The following is a 17,376-nucleotide window of genomic DNA, read 5'->3' on the forward strand; positions in this document are numbered from 1 at the left end:
CCTGACCCCCCACCCCCACTAATACCCCTGACATTGTAACTAGACACTGGAAGGACTTGTTAGGAGTGAACATAGCCCACTGGTACCAAAATGTATGGGAAGCCACCCACCCTATTAGAAAAGCTAACCAACAAACTTAAACTAGCACAGGGACAAGCAATGGAGGACACCTTCACCCCGGTATGGCTCCTCTTTAACACATATACAGCACGACAAGAAAATGACTTATCCCCAGCATATGAATCAATATGGCTAATCTGACCCAACAGCTCTCCCGTCCCCCAACACATACAAACTGAACACAACCAATCAAGCTCTGGACACCCTAATCCAGGGGTCCCCAAGCATACTCGGCTTCGGGCCGGATGCCCGCCGCGCTGATCACGCAGTGGGCCGGAGGGCGGGGGAGCGTGCGCGCCCATGCGCTATTTCTGGCACACTCCCAATCTGGAAAGCGCCGGAAATAGCTTGTGCGCATGTGCAGAAGCCTCCTCTGACCTGGAAGTACACTGGAAATGATGCTTGCACATGCGCAGAAGCTATTTCTGTCGCTTTTCCGGGTCGGAAGTGGGCAGCTGCGCCGCACTGCGGGTTGCCGGGGACCGCATAAAAGAGCCTCGCGGGCTGTATGTGTCCCCCGGGCCGTAGTTTGGAGAACCCTGCCCTAATCTCTTGCAATGCCAATGCAAATAAATATATATATATACAAATAAAGGACCTACCTACGTGGTGCTGACACAAACTCTACACTAACATGATGCAATAGAATGAAAGAATATTACCCTCCACCTCCCTCCCCTTTCTTTCCCCACAATCACATGATGTCTATAACAATAGTGTCTCATACTGAATGTAATCCGACTGTGAAAAAGATTCTATGAATCGAAAATGGAAACGCAAGATTATTTTCCTTGTTTATTTGTTTGCTTTGTAACACATTAAATCGTGAATAAAAACTAATTTAAAAACAAAAACCCTGACATTTAACTGCAATATGTATATCTCCTCACTTCACTCCTGCCCACCCGATAGAAGCACAACATGGGCAGGCATCCTTTCAGCTTCTCCAGCTGCTAAACCCAGAGGTGGATCTGAAAGAGGAAAAAGAGAAAACAAAGGTGAGAACAAGAGACCCCTCTCTCTGCCAATGCCAAAGAGGCTTAACTCTCAATATCTCATTGCGTGGCAGCCTTTGCTAGACCCTTTCAAGGATGGAAGCCTTAGGTCAAGAATGAGAACCCTTTTAAGCCTCAGGGCTGCATCCCCACCTGGGCAACCTTGAGGGCCGCATAGCACTGGTGGGCGTGGCCACAGTAAAACATGGGTGGGACTATTCATGCTGAATTTCCCCTTACACAATATGCTAGTTTCTGCACAAACACATGCATGTCTATCCTTCATCCACGCAGACATGAAATGACTGGAAGGGTTGTGAACTTCCAAGGGCAAGCAAGAGGGGCCTGAGGGTCAGATTTGGCTCCTGGGTCAGAGGTTCCCCACCCTTGCCTGAATCCAAGAGTCCTGGACAGTTTGGGGCTCTAAGGAGACCTCTGACTGCTCCAAGCTTGCTGAGTTGTCTTGGACCTCCTTTCCCCAAAAAGGGAACAAACTTCTTAAGCTGCTTATTTTTTAAAAAAGGGAAGAAAAACCCAAATTATCTGCTCCACATTCCCCTCACTGCTCCCCATGAGCCAAGGACACCTCCCCAAGATTCCCGCCCCCCCGCAAAAGTGTTGAGATTGCCAATCTGCCTGGGTGAAAGACCCAGCTTATTTTTAGCTTGCTTCATGGCACCTTGCCCTGTTTTGGGTACTTCTACAAGCCTTGCAAGTGACACAAAGTCCAGAGGCCTTTCCCCTACTCCACCCAACCAATAAATAATATTTCTCAGGGACTGCCTTGTTTTAACTGCTTGTATGTAAGTTACTCCAGGAGACTTTCTGGCAGAAGAGCAGGTACAAATGCTTTTTAGAAAGAAAGAAAGAAAGAAAGAAAGAAAGAAAGAAAGAAAGAAAGAAAGAAAGAAAGAAAGAAAGAAAGAAAGAAAGAAAGAAAGGATTCCCCTCTGTAGCTCCTGGTGTCTGGATATGTGGCCTTGCTTTGTCTTTCTTGCACCAGTTCCCCCCCCCCCCCTTACCCTCTCAGGCTGCCTCTCCAGGCCTTCTCCTTTTGACCCTTCCGTTTTTCCAACACTCTTTTTCAGAAGATCACCTCCCCCACATCTGAGGCCTCCTTCTGCTTGTTCCATGGGGAAACCTGTGGCTCGCCAGATCTCTTGTAAGACTCCATCTGCCACCAGCCCTAACCAGCCTGGCCTTAGAACAGGCATCGGCAACATTTTCCGGCCGTGGGCCAGAGCATTACCACAGACTATTGTCTGTGGGCTGGACATGCGCAGAAGCGATTTCCGGTGCCGCGCTGCCCATGTCTGGGGCGCTGGAAATCGCTTCTGCGCATGTCCACAGCGCCAGAAATCGCTTCTGCGGCTGCACAGATGCCTGCGCAGAAGCAATTTCCAGCGCCTGCGCAGGCACAATTTCCAGCATCTGCGCAGGCGCCATTTCCGGTGCTGCTCGGTGAGTCCCCGCACTGCGATGTGCCGGTTTAGCACAGCACGCGGGTGACTTACCAAGCCGACGGCTCGTGGTTTGGATAAATGGCCTATGTGGGCTGGATCCGGCCCATGGGCTGGAGGTTGCCGGTGCCTGCCTTAGAAGCTCATGGACCTGAGCAGCTGAGAGCCAATGGCAGGCAAGATTCTTCTTCCAGCTCTTCCTACCTCTGAAATTAAAAGGCAACTCAGGCAATCACTGCCAGGCTGCACCACTGGCCAGTCCCATAAGCACTGAACACCTCCCAGCAGCATACAAAACTTTCTTTGAAAATTCTGGACTTGATTTTTGATAGCACTGTTAGGTTCATGTTTTCGATTTGTCTGTCTGTTCGTTTTATTGCACTTTATAGACACCCCTCATCTCCACTGAGAGATGAGGGGGGAGATTGTTTTGTATTATGAAAACTGCGTTAATAAATAATTAATACTAATAACAAGAATGACAAAAGGCTCAGTTTTTGACCACCTGTGATGCTCCATATATTTTAGACTACTGCCTGGGGCTGATGGGGAGATGGGAGTCTCACAATGCCTCTGCAGGCCAAGACAGATGGTTGCTCCACTAGGATGGCAAAGCCTGCTTTGGCACACGGTGCTTGTGGCTTTCAGGAACTTTTCCAGTGGTGGGCACACTGCTGCCTCAGTTTACCCAGGAGAGCTCTGCATTCCACAGAACATTTACTGAGTTCCCACTTTGTGGAGCATTCAAAAAAAAAAAGTTGGTTAAAGTCCTACATTTACAAAGGAAAAAAGCGCAGGGTGAAGAATAGAAGAAAAAGAGCAGCCTATTTCTTAGGGAGGATCAGCTCCCTGGGAGAAACACTGCCTTCTAGATCTTAAGCTTCTCGTTAATGTTATTACAAGGGGAAATGAGAGAGGGAACAAAGCCCACAATCATCTCTTGCTGATTCAAAATTCAAGCAGGGATTACCATATTTAATAATATATTTCACCTCAAAAGAAGCTCTCTTTCTGGCACAAAATAAACCGAAAAAACCTACCGACAATGTGGAAGGCAGCACGAGAGAGACTTACGCATTAGACGATCCAAAGCCAAAGCCTGTAAGGGGGGGGGGGGGAAATGCAACGTTAAAGGGATTATTGGATAGGTTATATTACAAAACACACATTAAGGAAAGGTGTCAGGATCCCAAGCCAGCCTCAAAGCCACACTGCCACATCAGCACAGTTTCTCTCTGCCCCCTTAACCAGTTTCCAATCGCTCCAGTTCTCAGGTCTAGTGTTTAACTCCTAACCCGCAACAAAAGCTATTCTTTTAATTCATGCACAGAGGAAGCTGCCTTCTAAAGAGTCAGACCACTGGGTCCATCTAGCTCAGTACTGTCAACCATTAGCAGCTTCTCTGGGGTGATTCCCAGCAACTGGGGGGGGGGCACCTTCCCCCTGACAGCAGAGGTAGACCACAGCCTAATTCCTCCATTAATATGTCTAACCCCCTTTTAGAGCCACCCAAGTCAGTGGCTGTAACTACTTCTTGTGAGAGCAATTTTTAATTATGGGCTTTGTGAAGGAGGGCTTCCGTTTTCCCTGTTCTGAGAAAAAAATTCCTCAAAACATCTAAGAACCAGGTGGAAGGCAAGGACAAGGGGATGAAAACTCTGCACATGCTCATGAGCAGACTTTGCAAACTCCTACTCAGAAGCTGCAGAGAGCAATAAGCCCGAGAAATGAATGGCAGCGGAAGGTTTCTGGGTTTGGGGGCTTAACATCAGTTTTGGTGTGTTTTGTAAATTGTTAAAAAATATTTAAACAATTTATGTACTGCTTAACTGCTATTGTCTCTAGGTGGTTAAAAAGGCTTTAACCCTTACATAAAGGTTTTAAAAGTTAAAAATATACATTTATTTGTATTTTCCCACCCCCAAAGGGGAATGAAAGGATGTACGCTGGATACAGTTATACCCCTAAGTTTCTCCAACAGAGAGCCAGTGTGGTGCAGCCAGTTAAAAGTGTTGGACTAGGACATGAGACCAGGGTTTAAATCCCCGCTCGGCCACAAAGCTCACTGGGTGTGACCTTGAGCCAGTCGATTGCCTCTCAGCCTAACCTACCTCACAGGGTTGTTGTGAGTGGTTGAATTAGGGAGAGAAACCATGTACACCACCCTGAGCAACGTGGAGAGAGAGGTGGGACATAAATGCAATAAAAAAATTAAAAGCAACCCCTGCTCCCCTTTAAGATATGATTAAGCTTGGTTTGCATCTGAAATCCAGCCCCTAACAGTTTATGACTGACCAAGTGCTAGAGCTCCCCACGCTCCCACTTCTCCAAGCTCCCTCCTATTTAGTGTCAAGAACAGCTTGTACCTCCTCCTCCACTCGACCCGAAACCGGAGAAGCCAGTGCCTTGTGTGCCAAAACCCGTAGGCTGCTGAGAGAGGGATCCAAAGGTAGGGGTGTTCTGGCTTGCCAGCGTTCCGAATGACACTGTGTTGGCTGTGCCGCCAAACCTGTGGAACAGAGAGCAAGTGGTGGGTTAAAGAGGGTGTGGCTTTTAAAAAAGATAAGTGAAGCAAAAAAGAGCTAGATGAAGGCAGAAATCCACAATCAGCCAACTTGGGTGCTGTGAATGGCAAGGGAGGCCATGTTGGTACTGCTGCCTGGATTGGTGTTCTTTCTGGACAGGGTCTTCTCAATGGTGGCTCCTCGTTGGTGGAATGCCCTCCTTGGTGAGGTGCATCTGCCTTCCTTTTATTAACAGAGCCGACCACCTGCCAATCAACTGGCATCACAATGACATCAGGCAATGGGGTGCTTTGAAGTCCCCACGATGGAGACTTCAAAGCACTGTACTGTACAAGGCTGGTAAATAGAATAGCACAGTGTGTGTAGTACCACTGATCAGCTGGTGGTCAAGGTTTCAATGCACTAAGCAGGGGCTCCCTGGGTTTGGGTCTTTGCAAGCCCCAAAGATCAGCTGGCAGCAGGAGCCCCATGGAGCTCAAAGTAAGCTGATAGGCACTGCTTGACTTCCAACCCCCAGCTCACTTTGCTATCACAGTTCCCCATGGGGAACTCTGTAGTGCAGCCAATTCTAACCAGCTTGGTGATTTGCAATGAAAGCAAGCTTCCCTGGCTTTAAGGTTCCTGACTGCACTATGGCAGCTATCCCTTGGGGTCTGGGGGAAATTGTATAATTCATTGCTGTTACTTGCCCCAGGACCTTCCGGCAAAGGGTAAGTAAGAAATCTGATTAAAGAAATCAATATAATGAAATGTAGTGAAATGAAGGGTGGCTTGCAGAATATTTATTCAAACTAAGGAAGAAAAATGGGGTACCTGGATATCACTGCAAAACACCCCCCCCCAAGACCCTCTTGTTTTCTTGTTGCGGCTTACCCGAATCCTCCAGCGTTGGCGGCCGCAGTCCCCTCTCCGAAGACTTTGCCTCCCGTCGAGCCCAGAGGGCTTGCAAAGGCTGGGGCTGAACCGAATGCTGGCACCCCTCCGAACCCGGGGGAGCCCCCAAAAGTGGGAGGGCTGCCGAACACAGGAGCAGCTCCAAAGCCACCTGAGCAAACACAGAGGCAAACAAAGAAAGGAAAAAAGGGGGGAAAGGGACATACACAAGCAAAAGAATAAATAAAAAGTCAAAAGAACAGAGAGAAAGAGAGAGAGGCAAGGCAAGAAGAGCAAAGAAAGAAGAAAGAAGAGTTAGGACATTTCTCGGTGCAGAAGCCCCATAGACCTGAGCTGGCGGGGGAGGGGGGGCTTTATTTGTGCTGCAGAAGCAATGGGACCCTGACACACTTTCAAAGGCCCCCATTTCATCCTAGAAAACATGAAGTCAGTAAATATTACAAAATACCCTCTCCCACCTCCTTTTTAAAGGCAAAACTTTAAAAAGGAAAAAAAAATGGGGGGGGCAGTTGTCTGATGAGTCCTCTCTGGTTTTAACCTCTTGGGCAAAGCGAAGAACGTAGATCAGGCTCAACACCTTTTTGGGTGTCAGAACTCAGGATTCTGAACACTCTCTCTCTCTCTCTTTGTGTGTGTGTGTGTGTGTGTGTGAGAGAGAGAGGGAGGGGAGAAGCATTGCTTAATTCAAGAGGTAAAAGCGGGAATGGGGTGGGGGTGGGGAAGCAGAAAGAAACAGCTTTAGGCAGAGGCAGGCCTTAGCTAGCTTTTTCCTCTTTTTTGTTTAGAGTTGCAATCTATGTCTGCAAAGGAGAAGTGATCTATCAGATTTACAGCACTGCATTCCCCCCAACTTCCCATCTGAGGGGAACCTCGACCTCCTGCTGGCCTTCATTCGAAAGAGGCCGGATGTCCCCGAGAACTGCAAACCGGCAACCATCACCCCCAACTCTCCACCCCCCCCCAGAATGCACCAAAGAGAGAGAGAGAAAGAGAGGGGGGGAGCTTGGGGATGGGGGAGTTTCTCATTAAGAGCTGCCTTCTTCACCCTCCGTACAGCACTCACTGCAAAAGGGGTGGCTAGATTCTGCAGGCATGTCCTTAAGAAGAAAAACCTTGGACATGAATTAAAAGAAAAAACGGGCCAAGAACGCCCGCTCTAGAGCGCCTGCATGAAAAAGCAGCAGTTGCTGCCGCCGCCAGCAACAGCAGCTCTCAGCAAAAGATGGGGAAAAGGAGGGGGGAAGCTAGCTGTTTTCTGATGTCGCCAGCAAAACTGCAACCATTTCAGCACAGCGGTGTGTTGCGCCCTAGAGGCAAGCTATCCACACACCCCTGACCTGTCACAAGCAGACCAGGCGGAAAGCAGGACATTCCCAAGTCTATGGTGCTATTTCCTGTCGTCCCCACTTTCATTTTAACAGATGCCAAGCTTTATTTATTTATCTGTGTTTGCACATTACTTTTCCGTTCCAGCCCCTGAAAAAGGCTCCTAGAGCAGCCTGTATCTGTGGAATCAACTGAAGACAAGGCTGGCTTACAAGCTTAAAAAAAAGAGAAACACATGACACATGAGGAAAATGGGACAAGAAGGGAAGAGGGGAAAAAAAAGCATATATGGGCACCCATTCTTAAACAGCCATTCTTATAAGGACTAGCTGGCTTGGTGGAGCTGGTATTCTGGCAGAGCTGATGGGATGAGCCCTGCTTCCCATCTCTCCTACTGAGACAGCCTAATGGGAATGACTGGCGACAGTCATGTTATTTTCTGAGTTGCTTTTCAGGGCCATGCTCTCACAAAGAAACGTACGTTAAAAAAAGGAAGGATGCAAAGAGACACTAGGTGTATGGGAAATAAATAAAAAAAATTCAAGGTCTGCTTGAAAGTCTGCTTGCAACTTCTTTCATACAGCCAGTAACATCTCGGCCCTTTCCTAGCAGTGCAAAAAAAGCCCTTGGGCACTGCGGGACGGATTCACACTGGGAGTGACAACATCGCACACACCATCTTTTGAGCCTCTCCTGTAAAAGCAAACTCGCAGCTCACACGGGATTTGTGTGACACCGAGCCAAGAACTGGACCATTTTGTTTGCCTTCAGCTCACCAACATGACAGCAGGTACAAATCTGGCTAGTGGGAAGGAATGTGTGATGGAGCCTTTCTGGTGGTGGCCTCTTCACCTATATAACCTCCTTCTCTGTGAGAGACATTTGTTTCCACCCCATTCTCTTTTAGACACTCCTTTTGCAATTCACCTTTGGTTAGGAAGCTGGTGGGGCTTTAGAACACCCTTCCTATTGTCAGCATGATGACATCTGATGACACAGGCTGACTTGACAGTCGGTGGGGATGTGTGCCGTTTTTGTGTGTTTATGCTGCTCTATTTTTAGCTTTTGGAAATTTGCAACTGTATGTGGTTTTGCAATGCTGTTATTTAATTGTGTTTTGTGTTACAATTTTTACTTATTTATCTGCAACCCCCTTCGAAACGGCCTTGGTCCTGAAAAGCAGCATAAAATGATAATATTCTAAAGTAAAGGAGGAAAGCTAAAGAAAGCAGCCCTGTTGGGTCAGACCTAAGGCCCATCATCACAGGGGTGGATGGGGGACAAATGTAGCTCCTCCAAGGGCTTCCCTGTAAAGTCTTGGGACTCTCCCAAGACAACACACACGACCCCACTTTTCACCTTCCTTGGCCGAAATGTGCCCTTGAACTCTGACAATACCTTTTGCTTGCCTGGATGGAGAACAGCAAGTGAGTGTGAGAAGAAACCAGCCTACAGGGACAAATGTCCCTAAAAAGGGACAATTTATAACCATTGTTCTGCCCACTATTGCCTCTGGACCTCTCCAGCACTGGCATGCGGCCCTTGGGCTTAGAAAGTGTCCAAACCCCATGCCTATCCAGTCCAAAACCCTGTTTTCCTGCATAGAGGGCTGCCAAATGCATCCTGGAGGCCCATAAGTATGAAAACCAAAGCCCACTCCTCCATTGTCTGCCCCCTAACATGCTAACAACTGTGGACAAACTTTGCCCTCCTCCATGAATTTCTCCACTGCCCAAGACAGCTCGTGGCAGAAAATTCCACACATTAAATTCTGTATTGTCCAAAGAAGTGATTTCTTTAGTCTGTCCTGAATCTACGGTCTAACAACTTGAGTTTGAGTATTATAGAAAAAGGAAGTGGGGAATCCTATACCCCCCCTCCCCCCCATGAATAATTTGATAAGCCTCTATTGTACCTATGCATCAAGTGTGGGTATGATGGAACAGTGGTGAGGAACCAGTGGCACTTCAGAAATGGCTGGACAACCACCACCATCATTCCTGGCCACTGTGCTCTGCTGGCTGGGGCTGATGGAAGCTGGAGTCCAATGACATCCGTAGGGCCACAGGTTTCCCATCCTTTGGATAGAAGCTGGGGGGGGGTGGTATTCAATTTTTAAAAAGCAACACCCAACCGCTAAGTTTCCTCTGGCTGACCTTCTCTTCCTTCTTTGACCTAGAAAAACCCCCACATCTGCACACTGTCTCTGTTCACGGGTCATGCATGACAAGTCAGGACAAGTTGTTGCCTTATTGGAAACAAGACGCATGCTTCTGCAGAGTTGTCTGATCACTCCTCACTTTGCTCTTACCCTGGCATGAGACAGGAGAAACAAGTCAGGAAGCCGCAACTAAGTCTGGCTCCCTGTAACATCTAAAGCTGAGTTTGCTTTTCCCAAACAAGGTAGGATTTGAAAGCAAACGAAGAACCATGGTTGAAGGCTGTGGCTTGTGATTCTGACTTGCCAGGGAAAAACAAACCAAACTTGGGTTTGTTGTTGGAAGTCAAGCTTAACTGTGCCTTCTCGGTATGCTTCTCCTGCTTGCACCAGAACGAGCAGCCAAGTGAGAGCAACCAGGCTGGGCAGGGTTCACTTCCTGCTAAACCATGGTTTACTGGAACACACAAGCATCACCTGCAATTCAACTGAGGCTGCCCTGCAGATGTACATATAGGAATCATGATACTGGCTACTCCTATTTTCTGTCCGTTTGCCAATAATCCCTGGCATGGGATTAACTCCCCTCCGTCAGCCTTCCATGCAGCTCACAGTTTTTACTCTTTTACGTGGACACTTTTCAACACACACTTCCATCTTATTAACAGGCTGCCTGTCTGCTACAAGAAATGACTACCAATATAGCTCCTTGTTATTTTTGACTGGAGGTGCATTTTAATACCCTGGGTGAAATTCCAGTCCCGACCAATGTAACAGATACTACCCGGTTGTAAACACAACTGTCTGGGGTGGGGGGTGGGGAGAGAGAAGAGAGAGCTGCAGCTGAATTATTTAGCAGAGATTAGAGATCCAGTGACACTTTTGTCCATGAGCCATTGGGTTTTACCCATGTCCTCCCAGTTTCATGGGAACCAACGCATGTATTGCAAGTTAAGAACATAAGAAGAGTCTACCTGGCCCAATATCCTGTTCTCACTGTGGCCAACCAGATGCCCCAGTGAGAAGCTTGCAAGGAAGACTTGGAATGCAGCACTGCTCTCCCCTCTTGCAATTCTCAGCAACTAGTATTCGGAGTCAAGCTGCCTCCAATAGCTCTATATATCATGTTCTACCGTAAGGGAACCTGCAGCAAGCAAAGCAGGTGCTCAGCCACTGAGCTGTGTGGTCACTTCCTTTCTGCCATCCACCAGTACCAGTGGCAAAAGGAACCAGCACCTGAGCTGCAGAGCACCCTGATAGGAATTTAAGAAGAGCCTGGCTGCTGGATCAAGCCATAGACCCATCTAAATCCACCATCCTGTTCTCACAGGGGTCAACCAGATGCCCCAAAAGGAAGCCTGAAAGCAGGACATAAGTGTGCATGCACACGAAAGCTCATACCAAAATAAAAACTTAGTTGGTCTTTAAGGTGCTACTGAAGGAATTTTTTTTATAAGCACAACCATTAAAAGTCACAACAAACAAGGGCCACCCCTACTTTTGGAGCCTGTGGGAACACTGCTCCTCCCGCAAAGGCAACACCTCTGACCCACAATGACAGGGGTCTCGCCCCCCCGCAAGGACTGCTAGGGGGGTCCAGGGGTCTCCCCCCCACCACCATGTTGGGCCTTGACTGAGCTGCAGGCAGGTGGGTGGGAGACATTGAGGGGACCATCCTCTATGGTTGCTTCTCCCCACCCTCCTCTTGGGTCAGTTCACTGCACATCTAGAGATCTACAATTTGATGACGACAGTGGTGGGGAAAGACCCATAAAAAGAAGAAGACCTGTTTTACCGGAATCAAACACTTGTGTGAATCAACACTTTTAGAAGACATCTGAAGGCAGCCCTGTTTAGGGAAGCTTTTAATATTTAATAGATTATTGTATTTTAATATTCTGTTGGAAGCCGCCCAGAGTGGCTGGGGAAACCCAGCCAGATGGGTGGGGCATAAATATTATTATTATTATTATTATTATTAATTATTATTATTATTGCCTCCTCCCTCCCTCTGTGCATGTGTCTGACTCCACTTTCTCCCCTAACTCCTGCAGCACCCCGCTCTCTCTCCCCTCACTGCCTCTCAGTTCTCTTTTCCTCTCAACATGCTCCGGAATTGCACCTCCTGGCAGCACAGTTTTCTGTTTGGCTGCCAATCTGAGCCTTGAAAAGAAGAAAGAAGTGAAAAGTGGAAGGGAGGACACGAGAGCATCAGAAGTGCCTGGCTGCTGTATCAGGCAAGTGGCTCATCCTGCCCTGTATCAGGTTCCCACAAGGCTCAACCAGAAGCCACAAGGAAAAACCCACAAGAAAACTCAAAGCCAATGTCCCCTACATGGTGATGTGCAAGTTAGCCTAGAACACAAGATCTGATGTAACTATTGTTCAACAGGCAGGAGGATCTTCCCCATGCGAGAAGAACAAGTTCTCCCTATTTCTCCCCATAGTGGGGAAAGCTTGGTTGTAGAGCATCCACTCTACATGCAGAAGGTCCCAGGTTCAATGCCCAGCGCTTCTAGGTAAAGCTGGGAACGTCCCCTGCCTGAAACCCTGACACTACTGGGGCAGATGGACCAAAGGGTCTGACTCGGTGGGAGGCAGCTTCCTATGTTCACAAGAAGAAACAATAGACAAACTAATACCTGCTTTAGTCGGGCTGGAGAACCCAAAGCCTTGAGATGCCACGCTCCCTCCACCAGAGCTGAATGTGCCCATCGGCTTCTGCTCGCCAAAGGAGGCGGTGGTGCCAAATCCAAAGGTCTTGGCACCGCTGTTTCCAAAAAGGCTTGACGTATCTGGGGCGGGGAGAAACGAGAGTCTTTTCTTACATACCAGAAAAAGGCCCGCCCCCCCAAAAAAAGCGCCCAAAGCCCAAAGGGTGGGGGAGAGAGAGACCAATGAGTATCAGGGGTTTAAGGTGGCACAAGTCGCCGTTTGCCTATGGTGAGAAAGAATCGGCACCAGATGAACAGCATATTTTCTGGAAATGGAAAGACTTTTCTTTTTCACTGAACTTCAGGACCATTAGACATATTATCCGAACTGCTAGTGCTGCTACACGACATGCACACACATAAACACCCCCCCCCCGAGAAGATTGGATGGAATTCTCTTTCTGGTCAAATAGGCTAAGACACACTGGGTTGTTTTTCCTCCCCTCTGCACTATTTGGCTTTCTGGGCTCGCCCAAGCCACCTGCTTTTCAGAAGAGGTTGAGCACCTGAACCAGCAACCACCTGTCTGGAATCAAAGCAGTGATGCCTTTGTATAAAACTGCCCACCTTAAAATACGAATACTGAGCATCATGACACTACAGAAAAGGGTGTGCGCGTGTGGCCCCTCTATGAAGAGCAGCAGAAAAGATTTTAAATGACAACCATCTATTGATAGCCACCAATGAAAAATTTACCAGCTGGATATTATCATGGATGCCAGGAATCAAAGTCACATGTAATAAGCAGCAAAATATTATAACAGAGAAATACAGTAACCCTGCAACTTACATGGGGGTTATGTTCTGGGGATCTTCCCTAAAGCTAAGGGCTGATGGGAGTTGAGGCCCCATAGGCTTCCAGGCTGTTGGGTTAAGGCTGTAACCCAAACCACTTTTCCAGCAGGTTGGGATTTCTGTTGGTCTCTTTTCATTCCGCCCGCCAAAAGTGTGGGCAGGAAGGAAGTAGGCCGGATACTGGAAACCATGCCAGCAGCAGTCCACAGGAAGCCCTGAAGCAGAGGGTTCTGGGAGCAGCCCCACTGCTATCACCTAAAGGCCCAGGTGGCGCTGTGGTTAAACCACAGAGCCTAGGGCTTGCTGATCAGAAGGTCGGCAGTTCGAATCCCTGTGACAGGGTGAGCTCCCATTGCTTGGTCCCAGCTCCTGCCAACCTAGCAGTTCGAAAGCACGTCAAAATGCAAGTAGATAAATAGGGACCGCTACAGCGGGGAGGTAAACGGCGTTTCCATGTGCTGCTCTGGTTTGCCAGAAGCGGCTTTGTCATGTTGGCCACATGACCTGGAAGCTATACGCCGGATCCCTCGGCCAATAATGTGAGATGAGCGCGCAACCCCAGAGTCGGTCATGACTGGACCTAATGGTCAGGGGTCCCTTTACCCTTTACCTTTACCTGATGGGTTGAGCAAAAGGGCTACAGATGCAGCCCCACCATTCTGGATTCAGGACACCAGTGCTACTTGTTGCTGCATTTTCAGCAAATGCAGGGAGACATATGCACTATAATGTGCACAGAGAGAGATTATAAACCCTGTCTTCTCAAAGTGCCTCTACATCCATGTCCAGTTATGGCTCAAAGAAGTGAAAGCCTCACTGATCTTCAGAATCAGAACCCTCTTTCAAACCCCAGGGCCCAGGAAAGTTCAAAGGAGTACTAGTGTGGTGAGTGTGTGGAAACTTCTCTTTACCACTCAAGGATAAGGCACATGTGTATGTTCCTACACCTCTTTGTTCTTAGATTTAGGGGACTGGGCTTGAGACTGCAGCTTCTTTCTGAACCTAGCCCCCTTTATTAATTGTGTGTTTGTTTGTGTGTGTGTGTGTGAGTGAGAGAGTATGGATTATTCACTACATTAATTTGGATTAGTCAGAAAACTTATCAGAGTGACATATTATTATTATTATTATTATTATTATTATTATTATTATTATTATTATCATCATCATCATTATAAAATAAAATAAAATAAAAATAATATAATACTACTACTAATAATAATAATTTGTAAGAGTATTAACAAACCATCAACTCATAAGAAAAATATCTTGGTGGTGTACAAAAAAAAAATCACATTATACAATCATGGGTGCCGACTTGCCTCCCACATTGAGGTGGCGCAGTGGTGGGTGACATCACAAGCCCCTCTGCATGACCTGCCCCAGCCTGCCTGGCGGCAGCAGGAATTAAACTACACAGAGGGCGATTTCCCCTCTCCACATGTCCCAGCCTCACCCAGCACATGAGTGCTCTCCCAGTGGCAGCTGGTGGCAGGGAATGGCGGCCTGCTCAATATTGGCGGGGCTCAGCCCCCTGCCCCCCAAATACTGAGGGGACTGAAGCCCTTTCCGCCCCCTATAGTTCGCTGATCACAATACAGAAAATAACGACTGCTTCTGAATCAAATTAATGGTCCAAAAGTGCTTAGTGGCGGGAAAGCATTTTAAGCAGGTGACAAAATGTCAAAACTGTAGGTATCCATCTCATTTCAATAGGAACAAGGTTCCAAAATACTGGCGCCACTACATTAAAAAGCCTTAGGATGCATTGGAGTGAAATCAGGGAGGGGAACCTTTTTCAGAACAAGGGCTACTTTCCCTTCTGGACAACCATCCTGGGGCCACATGCCAGGGTGGGGCAGGGCCAGTGGCAAATGTGGGCGGAACAACGAATGGCAATTCTGCCTTTGTACAGTAGGCTAGTTTCTACACACCTTCACATACACAGACACCTCTCTATCCTCCATCAGGGCAAGCAACAGGCGTGATCAGAGTTCAAGGACACATTGCAGCCAGGCAAACACACTCAAGGATGGTGTGAAGTAGGGTTGGTGTGGGGTGGGGCCTTGGGAGAGTTAAGAGTGCTGAGGGTTGTTAAGTGACCCTTTTTTCCCTCCTGGAGTGGTTTTTACAATCAATCTTTCTTCCCAGGGACCTCTGTAGCTCTGTGAGGGGGGGGGGGGACAGAAGTCTCCTAACAACTCTCAGCACCCTGAACAAACTACAGTTCCCATAATTCTTTGGGGGAAGCCACAACTGTTCAAAGTATGGTGAGAATGGGGCCTTTGGCAAAACAGAAACGGAAACACAACACAAAAGTTAAAACACCTCTAAAAGGCCTGACAAGGACCTACCTCACCTCCAGCAGGAGAGGGGCCCAGAGAAGGGCCTCCGGTGCAGAAATTGAATACAAAAGCAGGTTTATGTGTGAAGAGACACCTAAATGGTACATGGGTCCTAAGCTGCTTATAGGGACACTGAACTGAGCCCATGTGAACCAAGATTTGAAATCACAAACCCAGGAGGCTCCATAACTAATGGTTGGCCACCAAGCAGACTTGATCTCCCAACCACCTTCACTTCCAAAATCAATTCCCAGCCCCACCCTGGGCTTCGTTGCTGCTGTGAAAGCCAAAGGATTCTGGTTGGCCTAGAACAAAGGTCAGCAAACTTTTTCAGCAGGGGGCTGGTCCACTGTCCCTCAGACCTTGTGGGAGGCCGGACTATATTTTTTGGGGAAAATGATGCAAGAGCACCACGAGCCCCGGTGGCTGCTTACCTGTGTCTTGTCAGGGGCTGGTGGAGGTGGCGGAGGGATGGGCATCGGGTGAAAGGGCTCCGGAGAGGGGCTGTTTAAAATGGGAGCTGCTCGAGCGCTGCTGCTGCTGGCACCAACAAAGCCCAGCCCCCTTCCTCCTCTAGACAGGGCGGGGAGAAGCCAGGAGGGAGGGAGGGAGGGAGGGAGGAGGTGCCGCTGCCGCCGTGTGAGGGAGAGGGAGGGAAAGAACGCGCGTGCTGGCAATCCACATGGCGATTCCTGGACTGCTGCAGGCCGGATCCAGAAGTCCCCAATTGAGCCTTAGTTTGCCAACCCATGGCCTAGAAATTAGTTCCCTGGTCCACACCAGTTGATCCCCTGCTTCCACCATCAATGCAAACAGATTCAATTCATAAAGTGCTCCACTGAGGGGGGAGTTCTACACGGGATAGGTCATTCACATAAGGAGATGACACATGGGGGATGCAGGTCTTGCAGCATTGGGGGGGGGGGGAGAACACCCTGTGTGAATCGGCCAGTTCTGAGGAACAAAGATGGAGTGGCTATGACACTAAACACACGACTTGGCAGTACTTACTTTGGGTAGCCTGGGAACCAAATCCCCCACCGGTGGCGCTGAAAGGGTTCTTATTTGCGGCCTCATGGCTTGGCTTTCCTCCTAGGCCACTGAAGAAACCACCACTTCTCCCGCCGCTGCTTCCAGACCCAAAGAGACCCCCTCCAGAAGAAGTCTGCTGTGAGGAGGAACAAAATGTGGGGGAAGAACTATTTTCACTGGCTTGCAGGTACACAGGGGTCAGCTTCCATGAGGACTAGAAGCATTGCTCAAGCAACCCTGCAGACTTGGGCTAGGATCTGAAAAATGTTAGCGGGCTTGGAAATTCTCCGACCCTATATTTATTTTAGATACTTATATACTGCTTTTACATACAAAAAAATTGGCAAAATGTATATAGCATGATTTTCAAAAGTTATTTGTTAAAGTGGACTACAATTAAAGGAAAAGAAAGTCACAATTGTTATTTTTAAAATTGCAACAGAAGATAAAACACACACAAACGCATGCACATAAAAACATTCCTGAAAAGTTTTGACAGCTTATTTAAAAGGGGTCAGTCTCTAGGACTGACTGTCCCGAAGCTGGAAACAGATTCCAGGGTTTAGGTACCACCACCAAAGAGTTACTGCTTGGTATTATCTGCTAACCTGACAGATGAATGGGATGGGACAGCCATGGAATTAGAAAGGCAGTATTAAGTAGACAATGTGTTCGACTTCATCTGTACCTCTGGAGAATTGCAGTGGGCTATAGACACTTGAATACTCGCAAACTGCGAAGGGCAACATATTTCCTTCCGTCTTCTAGGCTCTTCCTCCCCCTACTCTGCTAAGCACACAGGAGTCATCTTTTATAGGGGAAGGAATCTGAATCCTGTGTGATTAGCAAAGGGGGTGGCGGGGGGGGGGGGAGGCGGGGAAGGAGCCAGCCAATCAGTTCCTGCAAGCTGAGAGATTAGATTTTGGGGAACAGATTTAAGATGATAAGAAAAGCCTGCTGGATCAGGCCAGCGGCCCCTCTGGTGCAGCATCCTCTTCTCACAGTGGCCACC

The 17,376-nt window shown here is 48.2% G+C and overlaps 1 protein-coding gene across 11 annotated transcripts in view; it reads right to left on the reverse strand.

The window, feature by feature from the left end:
• Positions 1-902: 902 nt before the first annotated feature.
• NUP214 (nucleoporin 214) overlaps positions 903-17,376 on the reverse strand; it is an 80,543-nt gene continuing 64,069 nt past the window's right edge. For 3 of the 11 annotated variants that reach the window (XM_060270448.2, XM_035112650.3, XM_088664830.1), the window contains 6 exons: positions 16,344-16,500; positions 12,121-12,273; positions 5,974-6,145; positions 4,942-5,084; positions 3,650-3,674; positions 903-1,091 (listed from right to left, as the gene is read on the reverse strand). In XM_060270448.2, the coding sequence (XP_060126431.2) occupies positions 1,058-1,091; positions 3,650-3,674; positions 4,942-5,084; positions 5,974-6,145; positions 12,121-12,273; positions 16,344-16,500 (684 nt within the window). In that variant the 3' untranslated portion in view covers positions 903-1,057. Of the gene's footprint in view, positions 1,092-3,615; positions 3,675-4,941; positions 5,085-5,973; positions 6,146-12,120; positions 12,274-16,343; positions 16,501-17,376 lie in introns of all 11 variants that reach the window. The other 8 variants (XM_088664824.1, XM_035112651.3, XM_088664826.1 and 5 more) reach the window with 7 other exon arrangements.

This window comes from Zootoca vivipara, chromosome Z2, assembly GCF_965207765.1.
Source record: "Zootoca vivipara chromosome Z2, rZooViv2.hap1.1, whole genome shotgun sequence".
In the NCBI taxonomy this organism is placed as follows: Eukaryota; Metazoa; Chordata; class Lepidosauria; order Squamata; family Lacertidae; genus Zootoca; species Zootoca vivipara.